This window comes from Pomacea canaliculata, linkage group LG1 (genome assembly GCF_003073045.1).
Source record: "Pomacea canaliculata isolate SZHN2017 linkage group LG1, ASM307304v1, whole genome shotgun sequence".
Lineage (NCBI taxonomy): Eukaryota > Metazoa > Mollusca > Gastropoda > Architaenioglossa > Ampullariidae > Pomacea > Pomacea canaliculata.
In genome coordinates, this window is record NC_037590.1 from 43,995,823 (window position 1) to 44,016,760 (window position 20,938).

Below are 20,938 nucleotides of genomic sequence, written 5' to 3' on the forward strand. Positions count from 1 at the left end.
CTCATGACATCTACCTGACAGCTTTCCAGGTGATATGTGAAGTCTTTTCAGTAAGTGCTGTAGACCAATGTCCACAGGTGCCGTGAATCCATCTTCAAACCCGACTGTTATCGTGACTTGATGACGTAGAAGACTGTAGACGGTTGGTGATTTCAGAGTGTGTTCACAGTGTGTTCACAGTGTGTTCACTGTCGGGGCCAGTGTCTGATAGCCCTGTATCCTGCTCCTAGAGACGCCTGATAGCAGGTCTCCGTCTGCTGGTCTCCCATGCATGGGGTCGCCTCCCTTTCGTTCAAATATTACAAAGCTGAGGGACAGCCATTCATTTGAGGTTTCACACGACTGTCAATCGTACGTATGCATTTATCCGCGAGTGTATTATTGTAATGACAAGGATGAACAACTTTTTTCTCAGCAATTAGGAATCCTATTATAAACAGCACATAGAATTTTCCTGTCAAATGTTCAGTAATATGTTTGACTGTCAGAGACAACACATGGTTAGAAAAAGTTTAATTTTCCCGTACAAAGAATATTACTTCTTTAAATAACTGTTCCTGCTTCATAGCAACTTTACTGTCTATACCTGTATCGTAGTAATTGTGTAAGTGATCTTTCACGGTGAAAAATGAGTTATTTATTTGACTGTACACATCCATTCTTGAATTAAAAGGAAGACAAAGGCATCTAGAGTGGAAGAGACACCCACTCAGTCAGTTTAGTAACGGACATAGTGACATCACTGCCAGTCAAAACATGTTGTGGGTTTTAAAGATAGCGTGAGACTTTTTAATTTTGTAAATAAAACCTTGGAGGGCAGCTCACAATATTTACTTCTGCAACATATTAAAATATAAATGTAAAGTATTTAAATAAATTATCTTCTCTTTGCGCTACTACAAAACTAGTTTTCAAGTAGATTATTTAAAAATAGTTTTCCTAAAATTAAAAATATCTGACCTTGTATAATCTGACATCAGTATGGGTACTTAGTAGCTTAGTGCAGGTTATCACGCGTTCTTGGGGTGGGTCCTCATCAAAACATCCACAGCCATTCCAAGGCCACACTACAAACAATCCACAACACTACAACAACAACAACAACCCTACAACAACTACAGCGCTTGTTTCTGATTTGGGGAAGACATGGCACTGTCCACATTTTTCTCCTGTCGGTGCTTTGACTCCTGCCATCCTACACACAAGCTTATCTTTGTCACGAGCACAATGTCCAAGGAAGAAACCTCACGAGCACAATGTAAAGTAATAAGTCTCAATGTTGAGAAAAACTTGTGGAGCAGTGGCAAACAAAATAAACACGACTGCAACATTAAGAACAAGTCATTAATGGAGTGGGGGATGTGTCTGTCTGTCTTCCTCTAATCGAATTTCACTTTTAAGTTGTGTGTCCTTGCAAGTGTTTGCAGTCAACTCCTGATTAATTGGATGTAAATATAACCCAGCGGACATGCTTTCTTTTGTAACAGATGCTAATTAAAGCTGCATTTTTTGCTGCTTCTGTAATGACTGTACTATTGTACACCCAGCCAGCAACAGGTAAATTGTTTTCAGTTTTTATATTCTGAAATAAACACTGATCTTCTGTCCTTAAATAGTTTACAAACATCTGGAAGTTTCTCTCTCTCACACACACACACAGACGGAGAGACGGAGAGAGAGAAGGGAGAGAAAGTAGGAGAGAAAGAAAGAAAGACTGAAAGAGATTAAAATAAAGTTGCACCATCAATAGAAACTATTCAATACTAAGGTTTGGTCTATGTATGAAGTACACTGGTTTGATGTATTCATTGATGTACATATAAAATAAATAACTGACTGGCCCACTGACCACGTGTTTGTCAGCCTCGCTCCGGCGCGTGTGTTACTACACCAACTGGGCGCAGTACCGCAATGGCAAGGGTCGCTACGTGCCAGAAAATGTAGATCCCTTCATGTGCACTCACTACATCTACGCCTTCTCAGCGTTCGACGAGAACAACAGGATCAGAGCTTTCGAGTGGAACGACGAATCCCAGCCGTGGGCGATTGGCATGTATGAACTGATTTCAGTTACTGACAACTAAACACATCCAGTTACAATCCTGATGTCTGTTTTGCTGGCATTTCTTCTGCAGATGGATGTTTGTAGACATGTATGTCAAAAACAAAGGGATATAAGTAGTGTTTTGCCCCTAGGTTCACCGAGCCAGAAACAATACCATCCCGCCCCACTGAAGCCTTATACACAGGTCGCTCTGTTTGCTGTCCTCACCTGATGTCTGCTCCTCGTGACCTTGTTTCCTAGGTGATGATTTCAGTTTCAAGTTTTCTTACACCTTTTCCAGGTACGAACAATTCAATCAGCTGAAGTTGAAAAACCCAGCCCTGAAGACCTTGCTGGCGGTTGGCGGCTGGAATGTAGGGTCAGGGCCGTTTACACAAATGGTTGCTACGCAACAGTCGCGCGCTCGTTTCATCGAGAGCGCCATCGAATTCGTGAGGAAGTGGGGATTCGATGGCCTTGACGTGGACTGGGAATATCCAGCCAACAGGGGCAGTCCCCCCGAAGATCGGGACAACTTTACATTTTTGATTAAAGTAAGCAAAGTTGACTGGACAGTGCAAAGGTCTTTACACAGGTTCCTTCTCTTACTTCCTTCCTTCTCTCCCTGACAGCGACATTCAACACATCACAACTATACTCAGATACGTAGTGAGAACTATGGTCACCCTCGGTTAGGTCAAAAATACTGTACAATGATTCTTCCGCTGAATACTTAAAACGTCTGTTCAAAATAAATCTCAGCTTATATGAAAATATGTATACATGTACATGCATATCTAAGTGTACATGCGTTCGCGCATGTGTTACATGGATAAGTCTGTGTATGTCTCCTGCTACATAATAATGTATATTGAATTAGCTGTAGAGCTGATGTGTGTGCGCGCGCGTGTGTGCGTTTGTGTGTTTGTGTGTTTGTCCTTAACAGGAGCTGCGTGCGGCATTCGAGAGTGAATCTTTGAGCACAGGTCGCCCCCGCCTCCTGCTGTCAGCTGCTGTTGGTGCCGGCAAGAGCAAGATCGACACCGCCTACAACATCCCGGCCCTCATGCTGTAAGTCATCATGAGTCAGTATACTGTGTGTGGTTCATCATGTCTAGAGTGTAGAATGTGAAATACCATTTCTACCTGTAACCTCCCAGTGAAAGCTTTGGAAGAGCGACAATCCATTCCAAACCCACTATGACCAGGAAGACAAACATTCTGAACACGACCGCCTTTCACACCTGGCTGCTGCCAGAACACTCACAAACAAAGTTGCGCACCTGTTGTTGCTCTTGCTGTCGGATGAATATTTTTATTTCCCGGTATTATGTTGTCTGGACACGTGGGACTTGGTTTTCTCAGATACTTGGACTTTGCAAGCATCATGTCCTATGACCTGCACGGCGCCTGGGAGACCCACACAGGTCATCACACAGCACTGTTCCCCAGAAGTGACGAAACTGGCGATGACCGATACCTGAATGTGGTCAGTATAATCTGCAAGTTTATCACAAAACAGCAGGTGCTAGCATCCTTAAGGCGTGTATCTTCGTGTCACTCTTCTTACCCGCAACGGGAATAATCAACTTTGAAATTAGAGGCTGTAATTTAAATTACTCGGTTACAATTAATACAACAGAACTAAGTAGTTAAACTACAGACGCTGCTCAAGACAGTCGTTGTCGTTTGCAGGACTTCGCAGTCAACTACTGGGTGCAGCTCGGCGCCCCCAAGGAGAAGCTGAACGTTGGCCTTTCCACCTACTGGAGAACCTTCACCTTGTCCTCCACCTCCCAGACCGGTCTGGGGGTTCCAGTCTCGGCCAGAAACGGAGGGTGCACAGACAGGCGAAAAAGAGCGTCCTGGCCTACTACGAAGTGATCCTCTCCCTTTGTCATCGACGACGTGTAGAGTGATGAATGTTTACTCTGTTGGGGAATGGGAGATAATTTCTTGGTGTCAGTTAGGAGAGTAATGTCCCTTACCCTAAGTGGAATCCAGAAGCTGGTTTCTGGTTTGTCTCGTCCCTTGGTCTTTTGACGACTTTGGCTCTATGTTGGCCTTCTGTTGAGTTTTCTTCTGCGTCGTATACCTGTGCTTTTATTTGTAAGTATGCCAGCTCCAAGTAGTTTTTTCACAAAAACACGAGCTTTTTACATTTGGTGATTTACTTGTTCCCCTTCTCTACGTTGATAGAATTGTTTGTGATTTAGTGACTTCATTGTCATCTGCGGACTTTGTGATTCGTTGCTACAGTTTGTGCTTATGTGTTAGAGTACAGCTCTCGTGTACACGGCTGTAGGTCCGATAAAAGTGTGTTTATTTTGTCTCTTGCTTCACGGACTTACTCCACTCTTTGCTGCTTCGAGTAACTTACATTTGCTTGGTTCCAGAAATTGACGAACTGGTGCTCTATATTTATCATTGTTGTATTGTGTTTTGTGCCCGCACATCATCATCATCATCACCACCACCACCACCACACCACCGCTATTATCAGTTAAATTAATCTGTTGAAAAAATTGTCCTGTTTACACATAAGGCAAGATGTATGAGCTTGTCACTCTAGTCTCGACTGCCATGTTTCTCTCTCTCAGGTGTGCGACATGCTGAGCAGTGGAGGCCAGAACACCAAGACCGTGAGCAGTTTGTCCCTTACGTCACCAAAGGTGACCAGTGGGCCGGCGGTGATGACGTCGCCAGCATCACCACGAAGGTGAGCAACTTTGAACTTCGACTGTTGCCCCAGTTTGTAGCAGGTGTAATCCACGCTTGCTGCTTTAAATTAACGACACAATTTAATTGTTGATAGTAAATTAATATTTTTGCAACACAACATCTACCTGACCATTACCTCGTCCATCGTCTTTAGTTTAGACGGCCATACCCAGGGTTGTCCATGGGACATATTTTTCTATCCCATCCCAGCCCGTCCCATGGCAATTTATGCCTGTTCCATCCCATCCCATCCCATCCCACGGGACGTTTCTCATGGGATTCCCATGGTAATAAACAATCCTATGGACAACACTGAAAACCACTTTCGGCTTTTGTTCTATAATTCCTGCTACTTCACATACAATAGATGATTCAGAGGAAAGATTTAAATCCTTGATGAATGAATTAAAGTAAATTTATTTTGCAATATCAAGTATCGACTACCATGGGAAATACAAATGTGTGCTGTCCCATCCCATCCCATCCCATGGGACGTTTCCCATGGGATTCCCATGGGATTCCCATTCCTATGGACAACACTGGCCATACCCCGGTGTTAATCTTGTATACTTGCCAGTGAGTCGCCATGTATCCCGGGTGGTGCAGACCAGTTGTACATCGTCGGTCTAGTGTCATCACACACGTGTCACCCACACCTGCTCACTGTGACCACCACGATGTCCCAGAGGCTTGGTTCTTCCATATTTATATGTGACCTGTCATGTCTGTTTGTGTAGACCTGCTATGTCAAGCAACACGGGTTTGGTGGTGTCATGGTGTGGACACCAGATGATGACGACTTCTCGGGTACCAGCTGTCCAGAAGGAAAATACCCTCTGATGACCGCCATCATCAAGGAACTCAACAACCCATCCTTCGCAAACTGTCCTGGGTAAAACATTCATTTTTGTTTGTTTGTTGGTTTGTTTGCACATTCCAGTTCTTGTTTTTATTTTTGGTACGTTTATTTGTTCATTTGTTTATTTGCGTTTTGTTGTGTGATGTTTTTATTTTGGTTCGTTTGCTCGCTTATTTATCATTGGTTGTTTGTTCTTTCTTTGTTTATTACACATTGCGAATACAGGATATAAAAAATATATATTGCTATCTTGTTTTTACTGTGGGAACTGTTACTGAGATGACCACTGGGGAGAAACAACATTGCTAGTTAATTCTTTTGAGCAGTTAAAGCGAGGAGAGAAGGGAGAGGGGCTAGGAGGACATTGAGGCTGAGAAAGAGTAAGAATAGACAGAAACAGAGAAACAAGCAAAGAAAATAAGAAGAAAAAACAGTCAAGAACAGGAGTAAACTTTAGGATTTATAGCTAACAGATTGATTGTTGTTGTTGTTGTTCTCAGAGTCATACCGCCAACAGACAAAGTACCGACAAGACCAACACGTAAGTATCGTCCTGTTTTCTTCCAGTCCGAGGCTTTCAACATCGCCAACAGCAAAACATAGTTTTCCTCCACACCCGCCTCATGGCTATAAATCAGACACAAATTAATTGTACTTTTTGTTACATTAATCCTCATTTCTTTTTTTCAGTGCCAGCAGGTTTGACAACTTTAGTACAAATTGTTAAACTGATGTGACAAAAATATTTTATCTTAAAAAATCAGCTGGTACTTCAGACACTAAGATTTTGTTGCAAATGATAGAAACAGGACAAAGCAGCAATCCTTCAGCTGGACAGGTTGATATAAATTAAATTCATGTTCAGTCAAGCTTTCCTACACCACAAGATGATCACAGTCTGAGTAGTCATATGTTTATGTTTCTTTTGTACCACAGGTAGGTAAAACACAGGTAAACACAGTAAAACAAACTCGAACATAGATGCAAAGTTGAAGTAATTTTTAAAATTATTGTACAAATGTACAGTATGCTATAGTATTGACTAATCTATCAGTTCACACATCAGTTATGGCTCTCGCTAACTTATCATCTAACACATGGCTTTTGTGTGCATTACAGAAGGTATACCCATATGGACGCCGGTCCATACCCAACGGCCTTCACATCACAGTAAGTGTGTGTGAGAGAGAGAGAAAGATCAAAAGAGAACAAGACCACGTTCATAGTTCTATTTAATTCCAAACAAAAAAAAAAAGAATTTACACTGCCAAACGCAAAGGAACTGTAATCCCCATCTTGTGAACTGACAATTCGAAATTTCATTTCATCTCGCACACCGCAACAATACTGGGGAAAAACCCACAGCACAGTCAAAAATCCAAACAACAGTTTCTCTACACACCACAGTTCTTACACACCTTTACTGTTTCTATCTCTTTCAATAATTAGCCGAGGGCTGGTTGATGAAACTGCTGATGAACTGATAATTGATGAGACTGACGACAGAAGCTGATGCCAAGCTCTACTGAACAGGTGTTCAAAGACTCACAACTAAGTTGTGAAGTCGTCGCCGTGGACTGTGTCCCTTAAACTACACATAAATTTCAAAACAAAAATGCTGCCTCTAGGGTTGACATAGTTACCTCTGGTGTACTAAGATGTAGGCACCACCTTGTGGGATGGGCGACCTTCGAGTCATTCTCTTGGCCCGATGGGTCCTCTCCTCCACTGACGATTCTGTCCGCTTCCTTGTAGCTGCTTCCTCAAGATGGAGGCACAGCTCCTCTCCTTGACCACGTAGCTCGTTCTGTGTTGCAATGCTTCATAAACTTGTTAAATATTTTTGCAGCACATCTATGAAGTAGACTATTTTTTCTTGCATCAACTTGCACAATGGCTTCTATCCGATCCTCTTCACTGCGACCAGTACTTCGCCTGTGTCAGCCAGGTCAGTTTTCTCATCTTGTGATTCCTTACTCCATGTATACGACTTTGGCCACAAAAAGGATTACATAGAAGTGGAGGATATAAATTACACTTTTAAGATGAGGAGAAATTATTTAGAGAAGTAAAAGTAAAAGAAAATGACGAAGAAAGGTAACAAAGGAGAGAATGGAAACAGAAGGATAAAGAAAAAAAAACCAGATTGAAGTAAGAAAACCAAAGAATAAACGACAGGACGAAAATAAAGCATCGAAGTATTTTACTGGCAGACTAAAGGAATGTGTGGCAGAAAACTCACATGGAATGAGTAAAGGTAAACGGTGACCTTTCTGTACTCAGGTCGCCTACGGGGTGAAATGCGAACAGGGCAAGAGATACAACAGAGACAAACAGGACTGTGTGGTGTCAGTTGGTGACTGTCCTAGCAGCAGGCAACCACCTACCATTCCGCCTTCAACCTCTCCGATTGGTATCTATCCACCCGTGTGTGTGTGAGAGAGAGAAAGAGAGTAGATATGTTCACAAATGCTGTTGCGAAGTGTATATTGATGTCTAGAGTTTCTTGGTGCATGTGTGTACAGAAGTTAAGTACAACTAGTCTTGACATAGAGTCATTACTAAATTATATTCATAGAAGTTTTAAGATGTTCTGTAGTTGCTCTGATAAATGTTCACACTTTTGCTGAGGTATGATCTTGAAGAAATAAAGAATCAAGTCGATCGATCAATCAATATATATATATCGTTTTCTTTTCTCTTCTTCTATCTTCCTCTGTCTGCCTGTCAAGACATGATGGCTAACGTTGAATCTGTCAGGCGAAATGAACATTGCCTGTTTGTTTGCTTTAAATGCAGAAGCACTTCTGTTCGTCGAGGGGCGGATGGCGTGTACAGATACCCGAGCGACTGCAACACGTACATCCAGTGTGTGTCGGGTGTGTAGCCTACCCGAAACAGCTACCGGGGTCTGGTGTTTTAGCGAGTCGATGATGACGTGTGAGAATCCGATAATGTTCCGGAGTGCTACTACCAGGGGTGATGACCCGCCCATCGTCTCACTGAGTCCGCCCCAGGTCCCCGTCACATCCACACCTGGTGACACCTGGCTATGTGCCGGTTGTACGACACGGCGTGTGCCGGACTTTCTAAACTCCCTTTTGAAGTGTGAATCACAATAAAGAAACTTGTCTATCATGCTTTCATTTGAAATTTCGAACACGGACTGACTCCCAGAATAAATGTAAAATGTAGTGTAGGCGAGAGAGAACTACCCAGCCGCACACACACATACTCTCTCTCTCACACACAACACTCACACATCACATACTCTCTCACACCACACATAATTACTTTTTCAAAGTACATGTTTCCTATTTTTAAGTCGTAATAATCACATGTCACGATTCGATGAAAATAAGTATTTCCGTTCTTTCAGAACTGTTCTTGATAAATCCATTTAACTAGGGTACACGGGTACACCCACCACCAGCATGCGCCATCTCGACCCCCCGTTATCAAGCAGCCAGTACACAATGACGAGACACACGAGACAGTGTGGTTGTTGCCTTATCAGTCACGTGACAAATGTGTTTTTACGGCTTCAGAAAAGAAGAGACTAATCTATATTCTTATTTGTTCATGTGCGAGTGTGTGTGACAGACCCAGAGACAGAGAGAGAGCGAGCTTACTGGCACAACACTGACACACCAGTGATCCAACTGACACAACACTGACACAACACTGACACAACACTGACACAACGCTGACACAACACTGACACAACACTGACACAACACTGGCAACGCTGACACATGACGCTGACACAACACTGGCATTTCAGACACACTGACAACACTGGCAATGTTTTGGCATCAGATTGCATACTAGTAGGTAACAGCGGAAACCCATCTAGCGAACCAGTCATCTAAGCTTTCAATCATCCATTCAAACAAACAGGCCAGTCAAACCCAACCTCAATCAGCAAAACAATCCCAACCAACCAATAAGCCATCTCATCCATAGATAGCCATCCTCATCCATAGATTGATCACTTAATGAATAATTAGTTCATACAGCATCGCCAACATTGTGAGAGGCGATGTCCAAACAAACTTCAAGTCAGCTGAGAAAGCCATGTTCCTTCGTCCTCCGAGTCGTTGGGACCCAAGAGTCTGGATACAAGTATCCATAAATTGTAATGTCCTGTCATAATAATGGACAAAATTGCACAACTATCTTTTCCCTTGTACTATCAAGGTTAGTCTTCCGCCGGAGGTGGACATCAGATTGTTAGGTACTAACATCTCATTCCATTGTTAGTTACTAACATCTCATTCCATTGTTAGTTACTAACATCTCATTCCATTGTTAGTTACTAACATCTCATTCCATCAATGGCTTTGAGGTGAGCATGCGTGGAAGCCATGTCGAAGGTGTGTTGTGACTGTTGCATGAGAAAGTCAAAGCTGCTCCTGACGAGGCTCTTCGTGGACGCAGGTTTCGCTGCAACGTGATAAACATCGCGCAATCTGCTCAGCTCCCATGCATGCTTTCGTCTGACTGCCACTGAAAGCTGTCTACAAAATTGTGGATCCAAGGGGGTCTTGTTAATGGTGCACCTGACTTCAGATCGTACGTATCACACTGCTCAGCCTTTGACGGATGCATTAACATATTTGTCGAAAAATAATCAGAAAACGAAAGTTTTTGCCTATCACTTAGACTCAGAAGAGCACCAATGATTTTTGTAAAATTTCCGGGATTTAAAAAAATATTTAGCCCCCCCTCCCCCCATGGAAACACATCTTTAGAAGACCATGACTTCTAGGCAAAAATACTTGTTGTTAACATTTTATCTGATTCAACTTTATGGATGGCACAGATTTGCAATCATAGTATACTATTTCTAATGACAATGACTAAAGAAAAATATAGAAATACGTGACACTGTGAGTGTGTAAGACTATGTTCCCATTAGAGTAAAGGCTTTTATTTAGTGTTATTTTGCCTATTTTGACAATAATTCATCATAATTTTGTTCGATTTGTTGGTTGCTGGCATTTGTTTCAATTTCTTGTTATAGAAGTAATTATAGTTTGTACATTTATATTTTCTCTGTTTGAGTTGATTAGTTTTTTTAAGGGCTGTATTACGATTGTGTTGATGTTTTTGCCTGTCAGTTAGAAGTACAGAAGACAAAATGATTTTATAGAATTTACGTGGAATTTAAAAAAAAAACAATATTTTTGACCTTTCCCACCCCATGGAAACACATCTTTGGAAGACCATGACTTCTGGGCAGAAAATACGTGTTTTAATATTTTTTAACATTGTTTATCCGATTTAACTTTATGGGGGCACAGATATGCCATCATCGTAGCACTCTTTCTAATACACTGGTATAAAGAAAAATAGAAATACATAGACACTGGTTTTTAAGACTAGCAGTATCATTAGAGTAAAGGCTTATTTAGTGTTATTTGCCTAGTGACATAAATGCCATAAATGTTGTTGGATTTGTTGGTTGGTTGGCTGGCTTTTTGTTTCATTTGCTTGTTTATAGAAGATAGGTTGTACTTTTATATTTTCTATGTGTTGATTAGTTTTTTCGAAGGCTCTATTACGATGTGCTGATGCTTTTGGAAGAGACAAAAGCATGAAACCATTGCGGAGCAAAATGTCTGCACTTACTATCATAAGTTCCTTACGTAAGCGAAGAGTAACAAGCAGAACCGTTCAGCAACCAATCTGTTCGTCGGTGGTCTGGGGCCTGCCTGGCCACACCAAATCTTATCTCACCGTCATATCTGCATGAAGGATGTGTTCTGGGTGTGTGTGGTGTGTGTGTGTGTGGTGTGGTGTGTGTTTGTATCTTGTGTTCGCGTTCTCAACCCATCATGAAAATGCTAAATATCACGTGCTGGTTGCCACAGGACAAACTATTTTTTCATTTGATGTCGTAGGAGATGTAATAAAGAGGCTTTCCTGCGTCGCATCTGTGGCCCGTGGGCTGCTCTGCGCACACCAGCAGCATGGTGAAGTTTTCAGTGCGAAAATTAAACGTTCTAATAGTCTCTACTTGAATCCATGTTCTTCTAGCTCTTTGTCCTCTCAATGAGTAAATGCCCCAGCTCGTTGATCGCGCTCTGCTTTCATCTCTAAACAACTTTCCCGACCCTTTCTCAGCTCGCTTCGGCCGTGTGTTACTACACCAACTGGGCGCAGTACCGCCCCGGCAAAGGACTTTAACTTATTGCCAGAAAATGTGGATCCTTCATGTGCACCTCACTAATCTTACGCCTTCCTTCTCAGCGTTGACGAGCCAGGGGAGGATCGAAACCTTATGAAGTGGGACACGACGAGTCGAGCGAGTAGGCCAGTGGTCAGCTGGCATGTAGGTTGTTCTTCTTCCTGGTCTGTGCTCAACATTTTTGTCTGTTAGCCTCCGTCCGTCCTGATCCTATAAATTCAAATATCAAATTTAAAATTTCTGTACATATGTCTTCGTAAAGTGTTAATTATTGTTAGTTTCCAAGATAATGATTCCGCGTTTGTTCTGTAGGTTTCTTTTAATACATAAACGGTTCACTAAACTGAAGGACCGGAACCCAGCTCTGAAACCTTGCTGGCAGGTGGGTGGCTGGAACGTTGTCAGGACCCTTGTACGGAAATGTTACTACGCAACAGTCACGTGCTCAGTTCATTCAGAGTGCCATCACCCTTCTAAGAAATGGTCGTTCGATGGTCTGGACGTTGACTGGGCAAATACCCCGCCAACAGGGGCAGTCCCGCGGTGACCGGGTGCACTTCAAACTCCTTGATCGTTGTAAGTGGCTTTAACATAACGATGTCTGTTGTACAGATTTTAAACATAACAAAATAACAAACATTTGTACTGATATTAAATATAAAAGTTATATTTGACAATCTTCTCAAACCTGTCAGATTGCTATGCCTCATTTTTTTTTCCTCGTACAATCTTTTCTTCGTTTCATGTAACCTCTCTTTTGTCTAGTCATAAAAGGTCTTTGACATATTATTCAGAAGAATGTAGTCCGTCAATAATTTTTTCAGCCTGGCGAATAGTTTCGACTAATAATACTTCTATTCTGTTTTCAAAGCTCTTAGAAGAAACAAGAAGCATTAAATAGACTGTCAAAATGTCAATGCGCGGGTCGCGCTCACCACATATATAAATATATAATGATTGGTCGATCGCATATATGTGTAAATTGCATAAACACATACAAATACATACATGAAGTGCTCAATGACTACATATTTCTGCATAAGAAGTTTGAGTTATAGTCTTGGAAGTAATTAAGACTGTTTCAGACATCTTGTGGCCAGCTTTTTTTTTTTTTCGTCACTACCGTCTTCTGCTCCTCCCCACAACCCGCAATGCTCATGACAGCGATCATGAACATTTCTGCATAATGTGTGTGCTCAACAGACCTGAAAAAATAATACTTTTTTGAATGATTAAATAGGAAAATACGGTAGAAGGTAAAATTGCAGTAACAGTGCATCGCGCGCCACGTTTGTGACGTTGACAGGAGATGCGCGAGGCGTTCGAGCGCTGAAGGTCTTATGTCAGGATCGTCCCCGCCTCCTGCTGACAGCTGCTGTGGCTGCAGGCAAGTCCACCATCGACACCGCCTACGAGATTACATCCGTCATTACAGTAAGTGTCACGTGACGAGATTCCGCATGGTTTCCTCACAACGACCTCCATGGTTGCCGCCGCAGCAAAACAACACCACAACAAAAAAACAACAACACCACAACAAAAAGAAAACAACACCACAACAAAAAGAAAACAACACAACAGCAAAAAAATAAAACAACACCACGACTGTCTTGGTTCTGATGGATGGTCTTTATCTGTCTCGTTTTGTCGTGTGTTCAGACATGTGGACTTTGTAAGCATCATGGCCTACGACCTCCACGGTTCATGGGAAACCGTCACAGGTCATCACACAGCGCTGTATCGCAGAGCTGACGAAACTGGCGATGATATATACTTGAATGTGGTGAGTCGTGTCACAAGCTTACTTGTAGATGATTACGAGTGTGTATCCCAAGAAAATGTTCATGTTAGTCTGGGTACTGTACCCGAGATCATGACAGGGTCTGACCCACTCCTCGTTTCATGCAGGACTTCGCTGTCAACTACTGGTGCAGCGCTCGGAGCCCCAAGAGAAGCTGAACATTGGTTGGCCACCTACTGGAGACCTTCACTTGTCCTCCCCCTACCAGACTGGCCTGGGGGCACAAGCCAAAGGTCCTGGCAAAGAGGGTCCTCAGACAAGGACTGAGGGTTTCCTGGCTTACTATGAAGTGAGTGTTTCTTTCAACGACGACAATGATTGTAATGGTGGCGATGACCGATGATGCATGGGCAAAGCATTCCAGGCCTGCCTAGCTTTCTTATTTTATTTTTGGTTGGAAGAGCAGGGACGTAAGTGGTAAAGGGAGTTTATTTCTGAGGTGACTAAGCACTGTATGACTGTTATTTTCAGTGCTTGTTTGGTAAGAAATGAAGTAACACGTGTTCACAGAGGGTGTAAAATATAGTGGTTTGCCAAGCTAGCCACTCACCGGAATGATTTCTCGCTAAGGTGTGTGACATAATGCACCAAGGAGGCCAGATGCACGAAGACCCTGAGCAGTACGTCCGCTACATTTCCAATGGCGACCAATGGGCCGGCGGCGAAGACATCGTTAGCATCACCAAGAAGGTATGCCCTTTGAACTCTCCCTGGTAGTTGGCTTTGATGATGTCATCACAGACTGTCCTTGCCGACTCGCAACATGTCACTGCTTGTCACGTTTGTCAGCTTCGTGTATCCATGTAGACATGCTACGTCACTGCTCTGTCATGGAGTCTGGCTTCTGTTTGTGCAGACCTGCTACATCAAGCAACACGGGTTTGGCGGTGTCATGGTGTGGGCACCCGACCTGGATGACTTCTCGGGTACCAGCTGTCAAGAAGGAACGTACCCGTTGATGAACGCCGTCATCAAGGAACTCAACAGCCCATCATACGGAAACTGCCCCAGTCATATGTAAGGAAAATATTGGCTGTGTCATGGCCACTGACCCATCGACAATACTTCCCTCTTTTCTTCCTTCGTCCATCCGTCCGTCTGTCCGTCCATTCGTCTTCTTACAGTCAATAATTGCGTGCGTCCATTTTTTGGTTCAATGTTCTCCTGTTTTCAGAATTCTACCGGTCTCCACTACTCGCTATCCGACTCCACAGCTTCACACCACACAGCCCCCATGGCACGTGGATACCACGCATCCTCCATGTAAGTATCTCCATCTTATGGTCATCGCTTCTGCTACATTCATTCTGTTCTCTGGGTGGGGGGGAGGGCTTGGTGCAGTGAAGAGATTTTTTATTGAGGCTGGACACACACTGGGTAATGTGCTGTTTGATTAACAAATTCATTTTTAGGTCTCTAAAAGTATAACTGTATGAAATTCAGACATACAGCTGTTTAATTTTAGAAACCTAGAAATTATAAAAAATGGGGTAAAACTTAAAATTTTTTCTATTTATTTCAAAGATGTAATTGAAAACTCACCGGTGATTTGCAGGTATCAGCCTCACACTAAATGATTGATTCAGACTTCAAAATAAACCGTGATTATTTAGTAAATAAATAATTGACAGTTTAAAAGACTATCTCTACAAAAACAAACTTTCGTTACTGAAATTATCATAAAAATTAATGAAAATTTCAAACAGAAAATAAATTTTAAAATTAGAGTTCATCATTTAGTTAAAGCTGAATAGTTGGCTAATGCCTAATCTAAATAATCAGTCAACTAGACAAAAATATCGTTGGCTAAATTATCCAAGGATTATTGACTGACTTGAATCAGATATTCCGCTGGAGACCTGGGTGCCTCCATACACGACTAACCCTCCACACACGCCAAGCCCTTCATCAGGACATGGTAAGCCACCCGGCAAATGGCAGCAATGAGTGTTGGTGTCAGATCTGTAAACATCCAGAAAAAAACAAAACTGTTACTAAGAATGTTGAGTATCAACAATGTAAGTCTCCGAATTTTGCCTAAAGTACAATCCCACATAAATTCTTTATTAGCGGAACAAAATGAAATAATTTGAATAAGAATGAAACGACAGAGTACAAAGCTAAGTTAAAATGAGGACTTAAATAATCTGTTCTTGTTCGTCCTCATCCATTGTCTCACATTTTTCCAGGTAACAACTTTGTGTAGTACTAATGTGCGGTTACCCTATTTATTTAAATAATTTTTATATTAATTAGCATGCACGATGAGGATTATGAGCCCAAAAATTGAACAGAGCAATTACTGTGACACCATACACGGATGAACGGGTGCCGTAAATGAAAAAAAAACTTTGTTCAAAAAGAATAGTTTACCTAATAGCATGAAACTGAGGTTATAAAAAACTGTTTTCAGGACTATCTGAAATATACGACTTTTCCTGCATGAATCTACACAACGGCTTCTACCCCAACTCCCAATCACTGCGAACCAGTACTTACGTGTGTGATGCGAGGTTGTAGCACCACCTCCCCTGATGTGTATTCTCATACATCAGTTCATCATTCAGTGAGTGTAGGTCTCTAATACAATCATTCAGTTGCATTGCTGTAGGTCTCAAACATCATTCATCTGTAGTTCTCATACATCATTCATCGACTGTAGGTCTCATTCATCATTCACTTGTCTGTAGGTCTCATACATATTCATTGCTGTAGTCTTCTCATACATCATTATCGACTGTAGGTCTCATTCATCATTCACTGTCTGTGGTCTCATACATCATCAGTGACTGTAGTCTCATTCATCATTCCGTCTGTATGTCTCATACATCAATTTCATCGTACAAGACTGAAAAAATCATGGAAGTAAGGTATCATAAACTGTGTGTGAATGTCATGTTTGAGTCACTGTTTGTTTGTAGAATAAACTATCTGTTTTATATTTATGTTAGTATGAAATTCACGTGCAAGCAATTCCCAAAAACAAAAGTTTAGTTAGTCATAAACATTAATGGATGGTAGGCTCTATGAGTCAGGTTTATTGGCCTGCTTACTTTAGAATGTGTTTCTTTGTTCACGCTATCTTAGTAGCGCTTTTACATTTCGTAACATTTATAAAATCTTTCTCTCATCTTTGTGGACATTTTATTCATTTCAGTGAAGAGAATATGACCGAATTTAAATGTACTTTTAAAACATGCAGAACACCGGCCGTGTTTGCTCTTGGTAACCTTTGAGATAAGGTAGTATTAGCAAAATGGACAAAGAACCAAAAAAACTGTTTAACAGACTGACAGACAGTTTGAACGCTTGGGCACGAAGACCATCGCTGATAACAGTGAAGCTAGCAACGGAAAATCAGATATCTGGAAGACAGGTGGAAGATGTAAACAGTTTCAAGGACGACAGCTCCACTGTAGATATCCACACCGAGGCTGCGACAACAAACAGCGGGACCTGTGGTCAGAACGGACAAGGTCTGGCACAAACATCACATCAGGTTCACCTGAGTACAATCTGCCCGTCCTTCATCGTGACCATGCTTTACACATGCGATGTGTGGACTGCTTTCTGAAGCAGAGAGATGGTTGCAGGCATTCGGGAACCAATGCCCACAGACAGTGTCCGGACCTCCTACAAACAACATCACAACATCTAGCCAACAACCGTAAGAAGCATGGTGGCCACACTAGCAGGACACAAGAAACTTCTATTTGCGACTCTCAGCTCGTCTGGTCCAAGACCGTCGACCATGAACTAGTGGACTGGTCATTTCGTGGAGGACCTGCTTGTTCAACATTAGCCAAGACTAACATGGTGGAGGGTTCTGTCTATCCATGCTCTTTCCCCCAATTAAATTTTTTACAATTAAAAAACTTCTAACTCAGGGAGCAGGGTACTGTCACAGTAAACTGCTTTATAAACCCTTTATTTTGTAAAGCTTTCAGTGTATGTTTCAAAAACCAGTCCGTTGTCTCGCTCATCGACATAATGGTTGCTAGAGGCAACTCTCGTCACGGCGTGTATACCACGTGACACCTACATGTGAAAACAATTGATAGTCTAAAAGCGGTGACCTGAGTTTGACCTCTTTTCTTTCTTCTCTGCTAATCCCCCCCCCACCCTGGAGCAGAGGGCCGGACCTCTGTTGTGTGTGTACATTTTGTAGACATGTATCTCGAGAACAAAAGATTCCATAAAATGTATCTTGCACTAAACTGTAAACAGTATTAGAAAATAAAGTTGCTCTCCAATAGAATTTAAAAATCCCAGTGCTTTATCACTCATATTTAACAGTTATTCTGTTTCTGAAAATATTGTAGTTAAACCATTTGTTTAAAAATAATTTTGTTTTCAAGAAAAACTATCTGATTAGGCAGACGAAGAGCTGCGGTATGGGTAACTGATTGCATAGAGGGTTGGGAAGGTCAGGCAGGAGGGATGAGGAGATGGGCACCGCTGTCACGTGGTCCAAGAAAAGTGAGGTCTCAACACCTCCCCATCAACATAAAGTCAGGGATGACTTTACCTTTACCTTTAAGTGCATTCCTGCTCTTTTATTGCAATTACTAAACTTCTGTCTCCAGATTGCTTACGCGTGAAGTGGTGCCCAAGGCAGACGTACGACAGAAACCACTGAGGACTGCGTTGTCACCCTCGTGTGTCCGAACACGATTCACTCACCCAGACCACTTCCATCCAAACACATTGAAAACGTATCTGATCGTCCGTCCGTCCATCCTAACGTCTGTCTTTCTGGCCTGCAAGTAAACAGTCACTCATCGATAATCTTAATCAAACATGAAACTCATCAATAGATATGTGCAGACAGCTGCTTTCAAGTATAATCTTTGAATCCAGCAACAATGATTCGCCACCCTGTTGCACACCATATTAAGTAAATATAAACTTTTCTACCAAAGGTTTGAAGGTGAACGCAGACAAAGTGTGAATATCTTGTTTCGTAGAACTGTCTCTTCTTGTCTAGATACAAACCTGTTTTCTTCTCAAATCCAGCTTGGAGTGAAGATTAAGATTCCAATCTGTTGGTCATGTTTTCTGTGAGACCATAAGCTTCTGCTCGGGGAGGTCTGACGTGGTGTACAGAAACCTCCAATGACTGCAGCAAGTAATCCAGTGTGGAGTCATGTTGCCTAACGAAAGCCCAGTGTCCCATAGTCTGAATTCATAGTCGGTCCAGAGCTGCCAGAACCCGATCATCGAGCCCGAGTGCTACAACTACCCTGCCGTGAGCGATGCCGGCAGCCATCTGTTGTTGTCAAGCACTAGATTCCGTAAACAAACCGGATAACTGTGCCTGACCGATTTTTTGCAAAATGAGTGATGCACTGGTGATAAATAAACATGTTCTTGGTCATCTACGATCTTGTATGACTTTTGCACTGTGAAACGGGGACAACTGCACGTGCGTTCAAGAACTAAATACATAGATCCACACACCACATGAAAAAACAACACACCCACACACACACACACACACACACCACACATGAACACCACACACAACACATAGAATCATACACACATTAAACACACACACACAGCATGCACAGCCACTTACACTCTATCTTACCTGATGAATAAACAAGAAGAACTATACAACTAAAGCTATGTCCCAAATAGCCACACCACATTCAAGCAAGACACAAACAACATTACTCTGTATAAAAGCGTGCTAAGCACAGTTACGCATCAACAATAAACGTTGATAGGATGATAAACATTTAACAATTTTAAACGAATAAACACTGGCCTGTCAAAACACTATTAGGACTTCCGATCACATGGTAAGTCAGCCAAATCAATCACAAAGTGCTCGTTAGCCGCACATAACAATGGATGCGAGAACAGTTCTCAAGTAACACATATAAAGAAATAAATGTGATTAATGTTTAGAAGTGAGTGTATAAAGAAAAGCAGTTAGAAAAATCGAGGAAATATAATTCATAATTCTATCATAATGCCTTCAAAAAAACCCCATGGTTAAAAAAAGCCTTCAGCAAACATTAATAATCTTCGGAGAATGCTACACCTAACTAAGATTTGTTTTTTGTTGTTTTGTTTCCTTGGTTTGTTTGTTTTTGATGTTTAAGTTTGCAATTTGTTGTCTCTTGCACCTAATATTTTCATTGTGAGTTATCTGACACACACATAATTTCGTTCCGTATGACAAATAAGACCTGCCCTCATCAGGCTGGACACACGCAGAAGCACACATTCCCGATCAACTCAGATTTAAAATATAAACTCTTCACTCCAATCTGGCGAAGTCCCAGATTTTTATAGTTATAAGTCACTTGGCTCTATTCATATTCATTTAAAGTCCACAACTTTTTCATCTGCTAACTGTGACCGAAAGAAGTATGTTAGACTGAATTCTCTATGGTTTTGAAGTTTGTTACATCTCGCCATTTGTGGATTCGACATGTGTTCCAAATCCAAAATGCAATAACACTATATTTACTTTCTACTATGTACCATCACAATTATACGTTTAGTGTGTTCGTTTTTTAAGATTAATAAATGACTTTTGTCTATCGCTTGCTTCTCTTAATCTCCATAACACAAAGTTGTGTCCTGTTTCTTTTGCATTCTCACCAGAAATTGTTAAATGTCAACTGTCCATACTTTAATATCTATTGCTCACTCTCTCCTTATGCTTATCTGCTTACTTATATTCCGGTTTGTTAAACATTAACGAAATATAACTTTACTATACAACCCAGACCAACAAACCAACAAAACAACACACAAGCAACAAGCATAATAAAGCAGCCAACCAACCACCACCATACGAGACAAAGCAACAATCTATTCACATAATGCATTTCAAAAGAAATAAAATCACACAACACATAACACACACAAACAATCTACAACACACAACCAAAAACACAACCAGATACAATTCATATTTCCCAATCTACCTACCCTATCAACACAATAACTCCTCCACTTAACAAAACACAACAAACACCCACCACGCACACATAAATCACACAACAAACACACCTCAGCAGCACTCTATTACCATATAATCTACCCAACCCAAAACGAAACGTTAAGACTATCAGTCTCACCTCCCCTGTCGATTTCTACCTTTACCATCTCCCTATCCCTCTCTCACACACACACACAGACACACACCTATAATTGACACACATACACTCTTCCCATATCCCCTGAACATTCCACCACACACCACGACTGTCTACCAAGCTGCATGCCCGCCCTACCCTTCTCACCCCAGAATCCAACCCCACCTCTCTAAGTTCTCTGTTAACCCTCATCGTCCCTCTC

At 41.8% G+C, this 20,938-nt stretch overlaps 1 protein-coding gene across 1 annotated transcript in view; it reads left to right on the forward strand.

The window, feature by feature from the left end:
- Positions 1-220: 220 nt before the first annotated feature.
- LOC112561491 (probable chitinase 10) overlaps positions 221-20,938 on the forward strand; it is a 24,691-nt gene continuing 3,973 nt past the window's right edge. Inside the window, exons 1-21 of the mRNA XM_025234028.1 lie at positions 221-351; positions 1,488-1,557; positions 1,864-2,053; positions 2,346-2,598; positions 2,991-3,115; positions 3,410-3,533; positions 3,740-3,924; positions 4,261-4,316; positions 4,645-4,763; positions 5,503-5,657; positions 6,125-6,146; positions 6,315-6,323; positions 6,744-6,794; positions 7,474-7,572; positions 7,908-8,037; positions 13,726-13,907; positions 14,189-14,308; positions 14,475-14,635; positions 14,793-14,881; positions 15,462-15,536; positions 16,032-16,117. Of these exons, the coding sequence (XP_025089813.1) occupies positions 1,488-1,557; positions 1,864-2,053; positions 2,346-2,598; positions 2,991-3,115; positions 3,410-3,533; positions 3,740-3,924; positions 4,261-4,316; positions 4,645-4,763; positions 5,503-5,657; positions 6,125-6,146; positions 6,315-6,323; positions 6,744-6,794; positions 7,474-7,572; positions 7,908-8,037; positions 13,726-13,907; positions 14,189-14,308; positions 14,475-14,635; positions 14,793-14,881; positions 15,462-15,536; positions 16,032-16,117 (2,301 nt within the window). The 5' untranslated portion in view covers positions 221-351. The remainder of the gene's footprint in view (positions 352-1,487; positions 1,558-1,863; positions 2,054-2,345; positions 2,599-2,990; positions 3,116-3,409; positions 3,534-3,739; positions 3,925-4,260; positions 4,317-4,644; positions 4,764-5,502; positions 5,658-6,124; positions 6,147-6,314; positions 6,324-6,743; positions 6,795-7,473; positions 7,573-7,907; positions 8,038-13,725; positions 13,908-14,188; positions 14,309-14,474; positions 14,636-14,792; positions 14,882-15,461; positions 15,537-16,031; positions 16,118-20,938) is intronic.